Source organism: Condylura cristata, unplaced genomic scaffold, assembly GCF_000260355.1.
Source record: "Condylura cristata isolate star-nosed mole 26May11 unplaced genomic scaffold, ConCri1.0 scaffold00012, whole genome shotgun sequence".
NCBI lineage: Eukaryota > Metazoa > Chordata > Mammalia > Eulipotyphla > Talpidae > Condylura > Condylura cristata.
Window position 1 is genome coordinate 33,450,702 of NW_004567113.1, and position 14,158 is coordinate 33,464,859.

General features: G+C 35.4%; 1 protein-coding gene across 1 annotated transcript in view; it reads right to left on the bottom strand.

The window, feature by feature from the left end:
* The window catches only part of GABRB1 (gamma-aminobutyric acid (GABA) A receptor, beta 1), a 274,431-nt gene that overhangs the window by 79,376 nt on the left and 180,897 nt on the right, over positions 1-14,158 (bottom strand). Inside the window, exon 5 of the mRNA XM_004681311.1 lies at positions 7,849-7,931. Within this exon, the coding sequence (XP_004681368.1) occupies positions 7,849-7,931 (83 nt within the window). The remainder of the gene's footprint in view (positions 1-7,848; positions 7,932-14,158) is intronic.

Consider the following 14,158-nt stretch of genomic DNA (forward strand, 5'->3'; position numbering starts at 1 on the left):
GATAGATATTAATAGCTATAATGTTGGTTTATAGTTAGGTGGCTTGCAACCTTTCCTTTGACTCACAAAAGGAAATCCACTCCTCCCCACCCCCATGGCTTTTATTTTTTAACTTTAAAAGATAAGAGACTTTTCAGAAAGCGTGCTTTTTCACAGTTTCAAAGAAGCAGCCTGGAAAAAGGAATAAATTAATTCAGAAAATATTCCCTTCTTCTCTACACCCACCCCTCTGCTCATCAAAAAAAGCTACAGGCACTAAAATTCATTAACATTTCTATGAACATAATGTGAAATATTCATTTTCATTAAGTAGTCTACTGAATATGGCAAAATCAAATTTATCTAAGGAGATATCCAATGCTGCTAATTTCCTTGACAATGGGGACATAAAACAAGAGAAGCCATGAATCATTCATGAAGTTCAATTTACTTCTGTTATTTTTGGGTGTTTAGCATCCATGAATAGAAAGTGTGCAGCATGTTGTAGATGCTATTTTTAAATTATTTTAGATCACAATTAATGATTTGGCAGGCAGTAATAAAGTAAAAATGGTTCAAAGGCTTTGGTTGGAACTGTCCTATATTTTATAGTTTTTTTGTGAGTATATCTTCGTGTATTCGTAACATTTTTTCAATATTCTAATTTCTTTTATAAATCAGGATCACTTTAGAACTAATATTTCAGGCAAACACAGAAATTAATTTACTGGTGATGTAAATAAATTGGCTAAAGTAAGAGTTCTAGCTTTTGGGGCTAAAAGAGATCTTTAAGATTATATAATTAACTAGCCTCTCAATGAGGCCGTTGTCTTCTACATTAATACAAGTAGGTGGTCATTTCCATTTAATTGAAATGTCTCTGTGGGAGAAGAAGTCTTAAGCAGGGACTTCATGAATCGGCAACTCTGCTCATTAAATTCTACGTTCACCTTCCTGTAACTTCTTCCCACCTGTCTGGGCAGTTGCTGCTGTATCACCAGCCCTTTTTAGCACAAAGAGTCACATATGGTCACCAATTAAGAAATGCTAGCTGAATAGAATGGATTAAAATCTAGCACTCTGTGTATGATGGCTAATTTTATGTATCCACTTGACTGGGCCACAGGGTGCTCAGATAATTTGTCGAACATTATTCTGCAAGTTTTTGAGAGAGTGTTTGTGGATGTGGTTAGCATTTAAATCAGTAGGCTGAGTCAAGTAGGTTTTCCTCCTGAATGTGGACAAACCTCATCCAACAGGCTGAGGGCAGGAATAAAGAGAAAAGACTGTCTCTCCCCAGAATAAGAGAGAATTCCTCCTATCTGACTACTTTTGAATTGTGATAATCAGTTTTTGTTCTATTTTAAGACTCAAACTAAAACAATGACTTTTCTTGGGTCTTAAGTTTGTTGGTCATCAGATTGGAACCACATGATCTCCTCTCTAGTTTGCCTGCTTACTAACTCTGAAGATCTTGACATTTATCATCCTCCATAATTGTGGGAGCCAATTCCTTAAATTAAATCTCTTTCTCCTTGTTGATTTTTTTTTCTCTAGAGAATTCTGACTAGTACATTCAGCAACACCAAGTATACAGCTTCCCTTCTATACGATAGAGTTTAAAGCATTTATAAATGACTGTTAGGCCTCTCTAAATTTTCTTTCCAGATAGCATCGTCTCTTACCTCTGGATGAAATGACCTTAACATGGCATTGAAAACGGAGCAAAATTACTGTGGTGGTTACTAGGGGAGAATGCTAGATTTTCAAGAGACCAAAAATAACAAGCTAGTATTGCGTCAATGTAAAACAAACAAAATTTTAAAAGGAACTGGAAAGAATTCTCCAGAGAGGAAGTTCATGGAGTGACTTTTATAGATCACTGCTCTCACATATAGAAACTATACCTATTTTGATTTTATTTTCAAAATAAAAGGTGACACATTATTTAAAACTTAGCATTTCAAGCTGAAAACCTCACATTTTTTCAGGGCATTTTCCATAGTCAAGTAAGTCCATTTTATTAGATTAGAAACATGGGTTTCTAATCACTTGCTATTTTTGTGGGCAAAAAAACAATTTTATTCTGGAAATGATCAAACATGACTGTGGCTAACATTATCCATATGTGTTGTTATTATCAAGATATTTAAATGAAGCAAATGATAATACTCTTAGGATCAAAGAGATTGAGTGGATGGTTCATTAAATCAAATACATTAAGACAATGCCTAAGTTTTAAGTTTCCAGATCATTTCTAAAAACAAGAAACAAGTATAAAAATAGCCAAGAATTACTGAATGCTATCTTTGATAAATAGGGTTGTAGATAGTGTAACAACAAAAACAAAAAATTGACAGTGATTTATCACACTGACTAGCCTAACACAATTCCTGGAATAACGATAATGTTTAGCTTCCCCCTATCGGCTGTTTGGTTGATACATTTATAATCTTAAATTTTTGAGGTAGTCTTAAAGCATAAATATAAAATTATACCAATGAAAGAATATTTTATTGCCAGTTAAAGGAAAAAAATCTTATTTTTTTTTGTGAAAAATTTGAACAAACTAGACTTCCAAAATTCAAGACTTGAAAAGTTTCGAGTCAAAAAGTTTAACATACCTTCACTTAACAAATCTTTATTACCAGGTATTAAGCTAGTTTTTTAAAAAAAAGATTTATTTATTTATATATACAAGACCTGGGGAGTAAACCAGAGGTATGTGGGAGCATGAAAGAATTCACCAGAGACAGAGTGGGGATCAGAACAGGCAGAATGATGAAATACACTGCTGAGGGGAACAGCGGGTAGGACAGGGAAGCTATGCTTTGCCATGTGGGTTATCTCTTTGACCTGGGATCAAACTCAAGTTGCAATGGCTGGTGATAGCTTGATAGTGATATGTCTTTAACCCCTGCACCACCAGGGAGGCCTACTAGGCTAAGTTTTAACTACCATGTGATGAACCAGACAACTACTTTCCTCTATGGAGTTCACAGTCCACAGAGGGAAGAAGCAACAGAGAATCAAACAAACACTACTAGTGGCATATAAGAAATCAACAATTTTAAATAATTTTAAGAGTAACTAATTTAGATTGAATTCTCAGGGATCCTTTCACTAGTGGTGTTATTGTAAATAAGAACTAAAGAGTGAAAAAAAAAAGTCAAAAGAACCATGTGTTTTATTCAAAAGAAGCAAGTTGGTGAAGATACTGAGATGAAGTTTGGTCTGCAAGAAACAAAGAATTCATGATAAGAAATTCATAATAAGAAAGGGGGAAATAGCTATGAACAAGAATGAAGATATTAAGGGAAGCTAGGTCATGCAGGACTTGACAGTCAAATGAAGAAATGTGGGGAGTTTTCTTGGTGCAGAGGGAAGTCTGCATATTTTTAAGCATAGCAGTCCTATGACTTAATTTATATCTTGAAAAGATCACTCTGACTGCTGGGTAGAGAATGAGTTGGGGAACCTAGGGTAAACAAAGATGGTCAGTCTGTTATGCCATTGGCCTCTGTGGCTATCACCTGTGGTCTTGACTGCAGAAGGTGGTAGGGAGTTTGGGCGTGGGGTCTGCATCCCTGAATGCAGACAGCTGATCCTGGATGCCGAGGTTAGAAGGGCAGCAGCAGTAGGAGACAAAATGGCTGCAACAGAATAGCTATGAAAGGAAGAGACCACAAAAGAACACCATAGAAAGCCCAAAGAGAAAGAGTAAATACCTACTGGGGGCTGGGACGCTTACCTGGCCCCCCAGCCTCCCTGCCTTGCCAGCCTGCGGGCTTGCCCCACAACAACTAGTGCAGAGAGAGCATGAAAGCTCAAAAAAGCCACTGTAGGCTCCCGGACTCTCCTTTTTCCATCTACCTGCACCCACAGTGATCCTGCCCTGTGCTTGCTGACACCACAGCAGAAGTCAACAATGAATGCAAAAGACCATTGAAGAATGCTGCAGTGCTCAGGTAAGAATTAACAGTAGTGTGACTGTTAGTACAACTGGAGAGAATTGAAGGAGTTTGAGAAATATCTTGCAAGTAGAATGGATGGTACTTGACAATAGATTGGATAATAGGTGTGTCAAGGAGAGGAAAATATTAACAGTGAGTCCTAGGAATCTGAAGATTTAGAGACTGGAGAGCAAACTCATTTGGGAAGGGAAAATTGATGTTTTGAACAAATGAAATTCAAAATGCCTTTGAAACATCAAAATAGGAATGCCAAAAGGAATCTTACCAATATCTATCAGGGGCTTAAAAGAGAGACTTTAGCTGGAGATATAAATTTGGGGATCATTAGAATAGACATGCAAAAATAAGTCCTTTATGACCCTCCAGAGAACAGTGGGGGGGGGCAAAGATGGGTAGTAGGTTCTAGACTATTGTGAGTTGAGAGTAAGTTGAGGCAGTACATAACAGATAGAGATCATTCTTTAAGTGTTTTGGTGAAAAAGAAAATGATGTGATAGGAAAGACTCAAGGGAAAGAAAAGGAGTTAAAAATAGAGTACTTCATAACTAGAAGCTTTCTTGGGTTATTTTTTAGACTGGGTTGGTGGTGGAAGGTGGCAGATAAGTTAAGATTGAGAATCTAAGAGACCAGGGGCAGAGATTGTGTGAACCTGAGAAAATAAGTACAGAGAGAATAAAAATATGGAATCCTGAACACACAGCCAGGGCCAGCCAATAAAGAAAAAGTTTCTCTGAAAACACAGTGGGTAACTCTGGTGAAAGCATAAGATGTTTAGATGAAGATGGATGAGACCACTGAGAGATTTCAGTTCTGAAATGGTTTCTACTGTTTTGGGGTGTAGTGATAATTGCCACTCTCTGCTGATAGAAGGTAATCAGGGTCAAGATTTTCCTCAGTTGTTGCTACAGAGAATGGGCAAAGGCATTTAACTTTTCCCTGAATGCTCACTCAAGTCTTTGCTATCTCCATGAGGTTTACAGTTATCAAATCTCCTCATGGTAGTTTTATTGATTTCAAATTCCAAAACCTTTTAATACTAAATTCCTTGATTGATTTTTCTATGTGCCATTAACTCATTTTATAGCATCCTAGGGCTATGAAGCTATTAATCTGCTCTAAGTTCAAGTATATTTTCAACTCAACAAAGTTTTATGGCCTTTAGAATTTACTTGATTAGATGACATTAAAGATAGGCAAAACAGCTTTAATTTCTCCCCAAGAACTTAACTAAGGAAGGAATTTTTCTGTTCATGGGATTGTCACGGAAGAAACTACAAACCAGTTTCTCCTGTAAGATCAGCGAAGTTGTCAATCACAAAAATGTAAGTGGTTTAATCTTACAATGGTGGGATAGCTACTTATTTCCCTGTTGATATCACTCTTTAATTTCTAATCACTTTGAAGCTCAGCTATAATTATCAATTCAAGGAGAGTTGTTTCAACAAATAACACATTTTTTTGTGTGTGGAGTTAAAAAATAGATGCATAATAGATTGTTTATTGATGTATATTGGCAAGAGATCAATTATATACTTAGGTAGGAACAAGCAAAGCTCATATGTACCCAACATAATTGCCATTTGTTACACTGTTGTTCAAAGTTATTACAGGTTAAGTTTTTAAATCTTTGGATTGGTGTATTGGTTATTACAGGTTATGTTTTAAATCTTTGGATTGGTTTTAAGGTGTTGTGGAACCATCCCAGGCTGGGTAGGTTCACAGTTGATGCAGGAAGCTTCAGCATCCTCAACCTCAAACCAGTGGAGAGTAGTCCTAATGGGTGCTTTACGGCTAATTGGTGATATTCTACTCCTGTGCTCAGTTGTTGATTGCGGGATTCTATGATGAAGGCAGATTTGCATGGATTTTAATATCCATTTTACCATGACCATTGCCCTGTGATCCTGGATAAATGATTTTACTCCTCTAAGCCTCAGCTATATCACCTCTCAAGTAATGTTAGAAAACCTTATGTTAATGCTTAGCTTTGGTCGGGCAAGTAGAAGGCAGTTCTGGTTTTTTAACTTTCTCCAATTTTTACCTTCAGGGACTCCTCATTATGCAAGTTCTTATGGGTCAGTTACTGATTTGCTTTATTCAAATAAATTAGAGTCTGGAGTTCTATGGTCTGCTGTTGGATAACTTAGCTGATGGTCATTGTGCGTCTGTATCTTGACATAGCAAGCTGACTTTAATATGCTAGTTGCTAAGTATTCATATTTTCAAACACTGACTCATCTCTGATCATCATATGCCCGAGCCCTCATCTATTGAATGAGATTTCATGATGACTTTGGGCCATCTGACTATCTGTGCATCCCCCACCCTGCCCTGTGAAAATTATGTTTAATATCTGCCTCATCTGTAGTTTTGATTTTGATCATTACCTGATAGGAAAAATGGGTTCAAGTGACATCTGTTCTTAAACATGAATAAAGACAATCACCTAATTGAAGAAAAACTCAACCTCTAATAGGAAAGTATGCATTTTAAGAGGAAATGCTCTTTATTGCAAGTAATTTCCATACTTGCAATACATAATCAAAGTGTTTGTTGAAATTTATTGCTGCTTTAAGTGAAAGATGTAAACCTTAAGCTCTTGGAATTTTGAGAAGTGGTTATATCCTAGTGCTCTCCAAGCAGGACCAAAGGTAAAAGCACAATGGAAAAGTCATATAAAGGGTAATACATATGGATGAATAATCCTCATATTATCCTTTTCTCTGCATATTCATTCCAAAAGCAAATGCTTTTGCTTAGCTAAAGTTGTGCTTTATTTATAAAACATGATCAGCTACCAAATGATTGGGCTAATACTTTATTGCTATTACTTTAACTGGGTATCATTGCCATTTAAAAAGTTACCATTAATACTGTCAACCAATGTATTAACTTTTCAACCAACTTATCCATGTAATTTTAAATTAGAATATTAATGATATAGTTCCTGAATTTTCTTCACTCCAGGCTTACTCACAGGAGATCAGCGTCTACATCTAACTGTATATCTATGTATATAAGCCTCTTTATTTCTTTGTCTGTATTCAATAAAAACTAGAGGATACTCTTCAATACTAGGGTAGGGGGGTCACCTGGGATTTTTCCATTTTCTTTTACTGCTCTGATGTTTAGATTTGGAAAGTGTTTTAGATCTTTTCATATTACATTAAGTGGTATTTGTAATGATCTGAAGTAGCTACTGTATTTTTTTTTTCTGTGCCCCTGAAAACCAGAAAAATAGGTCTAGGCTTGATTTTCACAATAAATGTGCCCAAATACTTGCATGTTGATGCACAAAACAATGAAACAAAGACAACCAGATTAAATCTTAGTGGCTAAACAACTGTAACTGTTAAGAAAGCAACCAATGAAAATCAACCTAAAAGGACACATCAAAACCAATTTTAGATCTGAAAATGCCAAAGCTCTGGTGCAAAGCACAAGCCTCATGAAAACCATTCATCACATTGTTCTTTCACTGGAGAAAGCCAAATGCACGCAAGACTTGAATGTCCTGTTTTTCCAAAAGACAACAATTTATAATCTTTGAGATGGACAAATCTCAGAAACTTTGTATGTAAATGTTTTTCCTCTTATGAATGCAGTATGGTTATTGGAAGATGAATGGAGAAACTCCATTTTGTAAAGCAGAAACCTTAAGTTCACAAATTTGTCAACCCAAGTAAGTGGATTTTCCCTAATGGTTCAAAGATAACTGCATTGGTGGATCCCTCAGCCACCAATATAAAGGCAAATATTGATAGGCTAAACTCCTTGAACAATTGGCAAGGTAGCAAGTTAAATATACAGTACCAATTACTCAGCATGAGGTTGACTTTAATTGGGTCAAGCAAAAATCCCTTTTCCCCCTCATTTCCCTGTTTTAGTAACTCACAGCTTTCAATCTCCAGGGTGCAATTTTGCTCATCTAGGGGATATCTCCGTAGATCCATCATACATGCAGCTGTGGTGGTGATTCTGTGAGGTGAAAGAAAAGACAGCATCAAAAAGATGATGGCATTTCATTTCCAGGCTTTCCAGCCCTGAATCATTTGGCATCAAAATTCTGTGATTAAAAATTTTGAGGACAGAATCACAAAATTCTGTGATTAAAAATTTTGAGTTTAAATCAGTCCTCACTATTCACCAGTGGTGTGATCTTTTTCTTGTTAATTTAGATCCATGAGCTTCCGTCCCCTATCAATCAAGTCACTGTGTAGGATATCCCAGTGTCTTACTTAGTAAATGCCCTTTGAATAATGGTCATTTTGTTTAGTATTTCCTCATGATCCTTCCTAGCTTTATTAGTTTTCTAGGAATGTCTCTTTCAATATCTGTAGCTTTGTGAGTAGGATGGCTCAATCTTCTCTTGCTGATTCCTAATAAAACAATAGCCACATATCAAAACTTACCCTTTGACTTTTTGATGACCTATTTGTCATGGGCTAGTTTCCTGAACCAGAGTCTGAGAGTAACTTAAATAATGTAGTCCACTCTTTGAAGCATTTTATATCATTTTGGACAGTGTTTCTCTTTAAAAAAAAATTACATGCTCCTCTTTCACTTAGTGATATGTAATCACAATATAAAGAATAAAAAATCATATTTAATAATTCCTTTCTATTTAATCCCTAGGAGTTACAACATTGTAAATTTTCCACAATTAAACTGTGCACACAACACAGTAAGGTCTTCATAGAAGGAATTTTCCTTAAATAGCAGCCTACCACATGCCCTCCTCTGAATCTTGCTCATTTCCATTAGTAATGTCTCTTGGATTTGGATTTATCATAACCTGTCTTACATTTATTTTTTTGCTACAATGTATTCAGATACTTGTACATACCAAGATGTTTACCTGACAATCTTTGGTGGAGATTGTTTTCCTATCTTTTACATTTACAAATGAAGACTAAATATTTTGGTACACTGTACTATGTCTGATTCCATTGGTTACCTATATCAATAAAGGGAATTATTAAAAAAGATATGAGCACTTAATGATTGTAAGGGTTTGTACTACCATCATTGGTATATATAAATATGACAGTTCGAATTTTCATATCTGTTTTGGAAGCCACTGAGGTGAGGTACTGTTTTGGCATCTTGGAAACAGTACTCAAAAGCACTCCAGTTCTTTCCAATTCTCTCTAGCTTTCCTTATGATATAAGAAAATGAACATCTAGACATGGAATATGAATACTTTCTTAGGATATTGGTTATTTAACAGTAAAAGAAGTTTTAAAGTTTAATTTTTTTATCGACACTATAACATTGTTTCAGATGTGTTTCTTTATAAATCAACATCTGCATAACTACAAAGTTCCCCACTAGAAGTCAGTTTTATATTTCGCCATATTACTGGTAAATTTACCCATGCACCCTTTCCTCCTTCCTTTCTGATATCTACTAATTGGGTCTTAACAGTCTGAACGTTAACTTCTGTTTGCTGTAGTTCATTTATTTTTTTCTCTATATACCACATTTTGATTATCAAGTAAATTTTGTTTTACAAAAATTGACCATTTGTATTTGGTATATAAAAGGATTATACTAGACTCCTTCCAGCTCCTATAAACATTAACTTTTCAATTAATAACATATCATGAATATATTTTTTTGTCTCAAGGTAGAATTCCACAATGACTTTGCTGACCTGACTCATATTTCAGACTTTCAGTAAGACAATACTATAAATATTTTAAATGTTTGAAAAATCTTTATCAATTTATGAACTAAAGCAATGTCAAGATGTGAATATTCTCTAGCAATTGCTAAAGTGTGGCCAGGGTGAATTATGCTTAGTTATGCTTCTCAACCAGGGATAAATTTTCCCATGGGGAGCATTTGACAATATCTGGACAAACTTTTGTCAGACAGGGTGGGGGCTTGTTAGTAGCTTTCAATGGATCTGTGGGGCCAGGTATGCTGCTAAATATCCTATAATAACCAAGACAACACTCAACAATAAAGAATTATTTGTTACAAAATAATAATACCAAATTGAGAAACCCTGCTATAGTAGTAGTTTTCAAACATTTTTCTTTCTTTTTTTTTAAAGATTATTTATGCATACAGAATTGGGGTACAGGCCAGATGTGTGGGGTCAGTGAGAGAATTCACCAGAGACCAAGTGGGGAGCAGAACAGACAGATGGACAAAGTACACTGCTGTGGGGAGCAGTGGGTGATATAGGAAAGGTCTGCTGTGCCATGTGGAACATCTCAGGGGCCAGGGATCAAACTCTTACTGAAGTGGCTGTGGCTAGCTTGCAGTGCTGCACCTTAACCAACTGAGCCACCAGGGAGGGCCTTCAAATGTTTTTCTTCTGAGGAAGCCTTTTATAGAAACTCAATATATAAAAGAAGAAATAAATGAAAGAAATATTTATTAATATAAAATTACCCTACAAGTTTAAATGTTGACATCTATTTTAATGAACATGCTTTGGAAGCAAGGGCTATGAGAATTAAATCATTCTTAACAATCACTTTAGTGTTGCATATAGTATTGAGAAGAAAATACTAATAAATAGTGAAGCCCTTCTAAAATCTTACATAACTGAATGTGGAATGCCCTGAAGTGGGCAGGGTAGAGGGGAAGGAACCCTAAATGTCAGGTAACAACTTCTATAGTTATCAATGGCACCTTTCAAATGGTTCAGATGCTTTCATTGGTGATTGATGCATCTGATGGATTAGAAGGAAGACCTATTTGGTGTTCCAAACTTCATTTAAGTTAACCTGTTGGCCAAGTTAATATTATGGTATTCTTGAATGAATTACTATGTGACATAGGACACATAGTGTACTTGCTTTTCATGAATTTAAAATAATCCTAATATTTTAACAAACTTGTGTAGAATATATGTGGAACTGTAAGAGTTTGAGATACTTAGAACAAGTTGATTAGGCTGTCACACTCAATTGACCTCTTACTTAATTGTCTGGTTAGTTAGCTATGTCATAGGAAAAGCAAGACAAACATCAAAATCTTGTGCTGAACTACTGGTTCATACACTGTAAAACTACCATTTTTACAAGGCAATTTAAAAAACCAACAAATCACTGTAAAATGAGTAACATCTCATGTGTTTACCATTGTGAGTGAGAGAAAATCAACATTTAGGAAAGATAATTGAATTTACTATTGCTACTACTGAGTAATCAATTTATTCAGTGAATAAATATAAGAAATCTAGTTGATAGCAACTTGGGAAACCACATCACACCAGGGTCTTGCTCAAGACCTGAACCAGTTTACTTTTGTGCCAGATCCCATTGTGACATGAAAGCTAGTTGGGTAATCACAACTCAAAAAGGGAAGAATGAACCCATCTCTAAAATTTGAACTGTGGGAAGTATCTGACTTTCTCTGTAGAGCACTAACATTAACAAAACAGCTTCTTTCTTGGGATCTAGCTGTTCCAGATTTCAAATCCTCAAGATGATTTCATTTGGTTCAATTTGGATCCAATGCCAACTCTCCCATAATTAGTAGGGGATGAAAGGGAAGCCACATAAATATGCAAATAACCACCAGGGACCTACAAGTGTCTCTTATCTGAGCAGGAAAGGGCCATTGAGACTCAGACACTTGTCACAAGCAGATACTCTTAAATCCATATGGTGACATATAAGAACTTATACAGCCATGTTACTTTTCCCTAATTTAGGGTTTAGCATTTGTAGATTTTTGTAACACTAATAAATAAGAGAGTTGAGTGCCCTGAACTCTTTATGAGAAATACATTGCTCAATAAGCCTTCCCAGGATCACCAACAAAAAGGTCCTGGGGCAGAGTTCTGTTCAGTTCTTCTGTTCTCTGGGCATGAAGCAACAATGAACATCTCTAAGAAATCTCGCTGGGGTTTCCATTTGTTCCCCAAGCCTGCTGCAATTGCTCAGCAGCAGTTAGGGCCTTCTATAGTTAATCAACACATCCACATGGAAATGTACTCACACTGGCTGAAGGAGCTTTTTATTCTAAATCTTTCATGGAAGCCACAAGTGTCAAAGGTCAGAAAACTGGATGGATAGAGAGCCTCGAGATTAATTGGTTTTTAAATTTTGTTAACTTTTCACACTCAAGTTATTTATCCCATGTATAGATATATTACTGGCTGTTAGCAAATGAAGAAACAACAGATTAGAACTAGCTAATGGCAAAAAATTAGCTTTTTTTCTGAACATAAACTTCTCAGAGGTATGGATTCATTACACCAGAATATTCATCTGTCTTCTTTCAAAGCTATTTAGGATGAGTTATGCTATAATCCAACTTATTGACATTTTGAAGGCTAGGTCAGAACACGGTTATAGGCTGTTAGTTAGAAATGTATAGTCCCATGACACCAGAATAAATGGGAATCATGTTGCTGTGGTATTCATTTATTAAGGTATATGCTGCATGGTCACTGACCTTAAGAGTCACTCTAATTGCAAATCATGTATATTTGATGACTAAGGGCACTGTGACTCTTTGCTGACAATACACAATTCAGGAAATTCTGGAGAATAAGTAGCTACACACATATACACACATACTGAGATAATGTTTTGCAAATCAGAAAGTGAACTGAAGTGATTTTCCTATAATCTTCAATTTTATAGGGAAGTTTATATTTTAAACCTGAATTCTCTAGGACATAGATAATTAATAGAATTTTAACTTAATAGAATTCATATGAAAAACTATATGAAAGGGGGAAGCCTGAATATGCTGAATTTTTGTTTTCAATCACTAAGATGGTGAGATTGATAGTGATAATTATAAGAAAGATTGATAACACTATCACTTAGTAAGGCTAGTTTGAAGAGAAGCTTTTTTGACTTTTAGGCTGTACCCTGAGTTCACTGTAGGTATAGCACCCTAAGGAAATGGTAAGGGAAGATAAGTCATGACCAGTGAGTAGGTAAATATATATATTTTTTCTTTCAGCTAATATTTATTGAGCTAACACTTTGAGAAAGGAATGTGTTGTTTTCATAGTTGGCATCAAATTTTACTGTTGGTAGGTTATTATATTTAGGGAAATATAATAGTATTTGAAGCTAAAATCCTTCAAGCATAAGACATGAGTGATAAATACTAGGAGATAAACTACTGTGTAAGGGTTGAATAGTAATTTAGGTGTAGAGAAGCAAAATGATGGTGTAGCAAAAAAAAAAAAAAAAAGTGGTATTTAATATTGTCAGACATGCCCAAACCTTGTTAACTTTAGCAATTTTGGTAAAGTGATGGACTCCCACAAATAATGGATTGTGGGTTAAGCTTAATTTTACCTAAGTCTTGAGGAACAGAGGAACTTTAGCTAATACTATGTTAAAATCCTATATTTTGGGCAATGTGCTTACAGGCTGTATCATTTTCCTACTATTGTAATAAGTTACCATAAAGTTGGTTACTTTAAATAAGACAAATTCATTTTACAGCTTTTGAGATCGAACTCTTATAATCAAGCTTTTAGTAGGGGTCTGTTCCTTCTAGAGACTCTAGAGAAAAATTTTCCTTGCTTTTTCCATTAATAGAGGTGGCTTGTATCCCCTTAAATCAAATACATCTATGAAGTCTCATTTTACAAATAGGTAGCATAGTTTTAGGTCCTAAGAATTGGAATATAAACACTTGCAGGGTCACTACCCCGATTACCACATATACATTGCCTCCCACTTGAAATACCCTCATTATGCTGATGCCACTTTTATGCCACATTCAAAATTAAAGAAACAGACACCTGAGGGCAGTTAGAAATTTTCCTAAGTTTATGTTAATGGCAACAATGGTATTCAAAATCAGAAATGCTAGTGTCAAGAAACGTATTATCTCCAGTTCTTATATTCAGACCAGATAAATGTAAGCAGAGGACAATTGGTTCAGTAAAATTTCTCCCACAAGCAGTAAAACAAATTAAAAATTTAAGAGTTGACCTTTCCATATATTTTTAGTGTTCATTTAGTTACCACTAATTCAGGATGTCACTTACCCAATCAACAATGAGTATAACAATGAGAGAAGACTTCCAAGAAACTAGCCAGTACTATGAGCATTGAAGCTACAGCAGCTGCAAGTTCATGCTGGCTGTCACTTTGTTGGTTTTAATATTGATAGGACTCAATAATAGAGCAATACCTGTTAGAATCATAAAATATCCTGGTGGATTATGTTTATCTCTTATGTGGGACTATTATTTTGCCATTTTTTC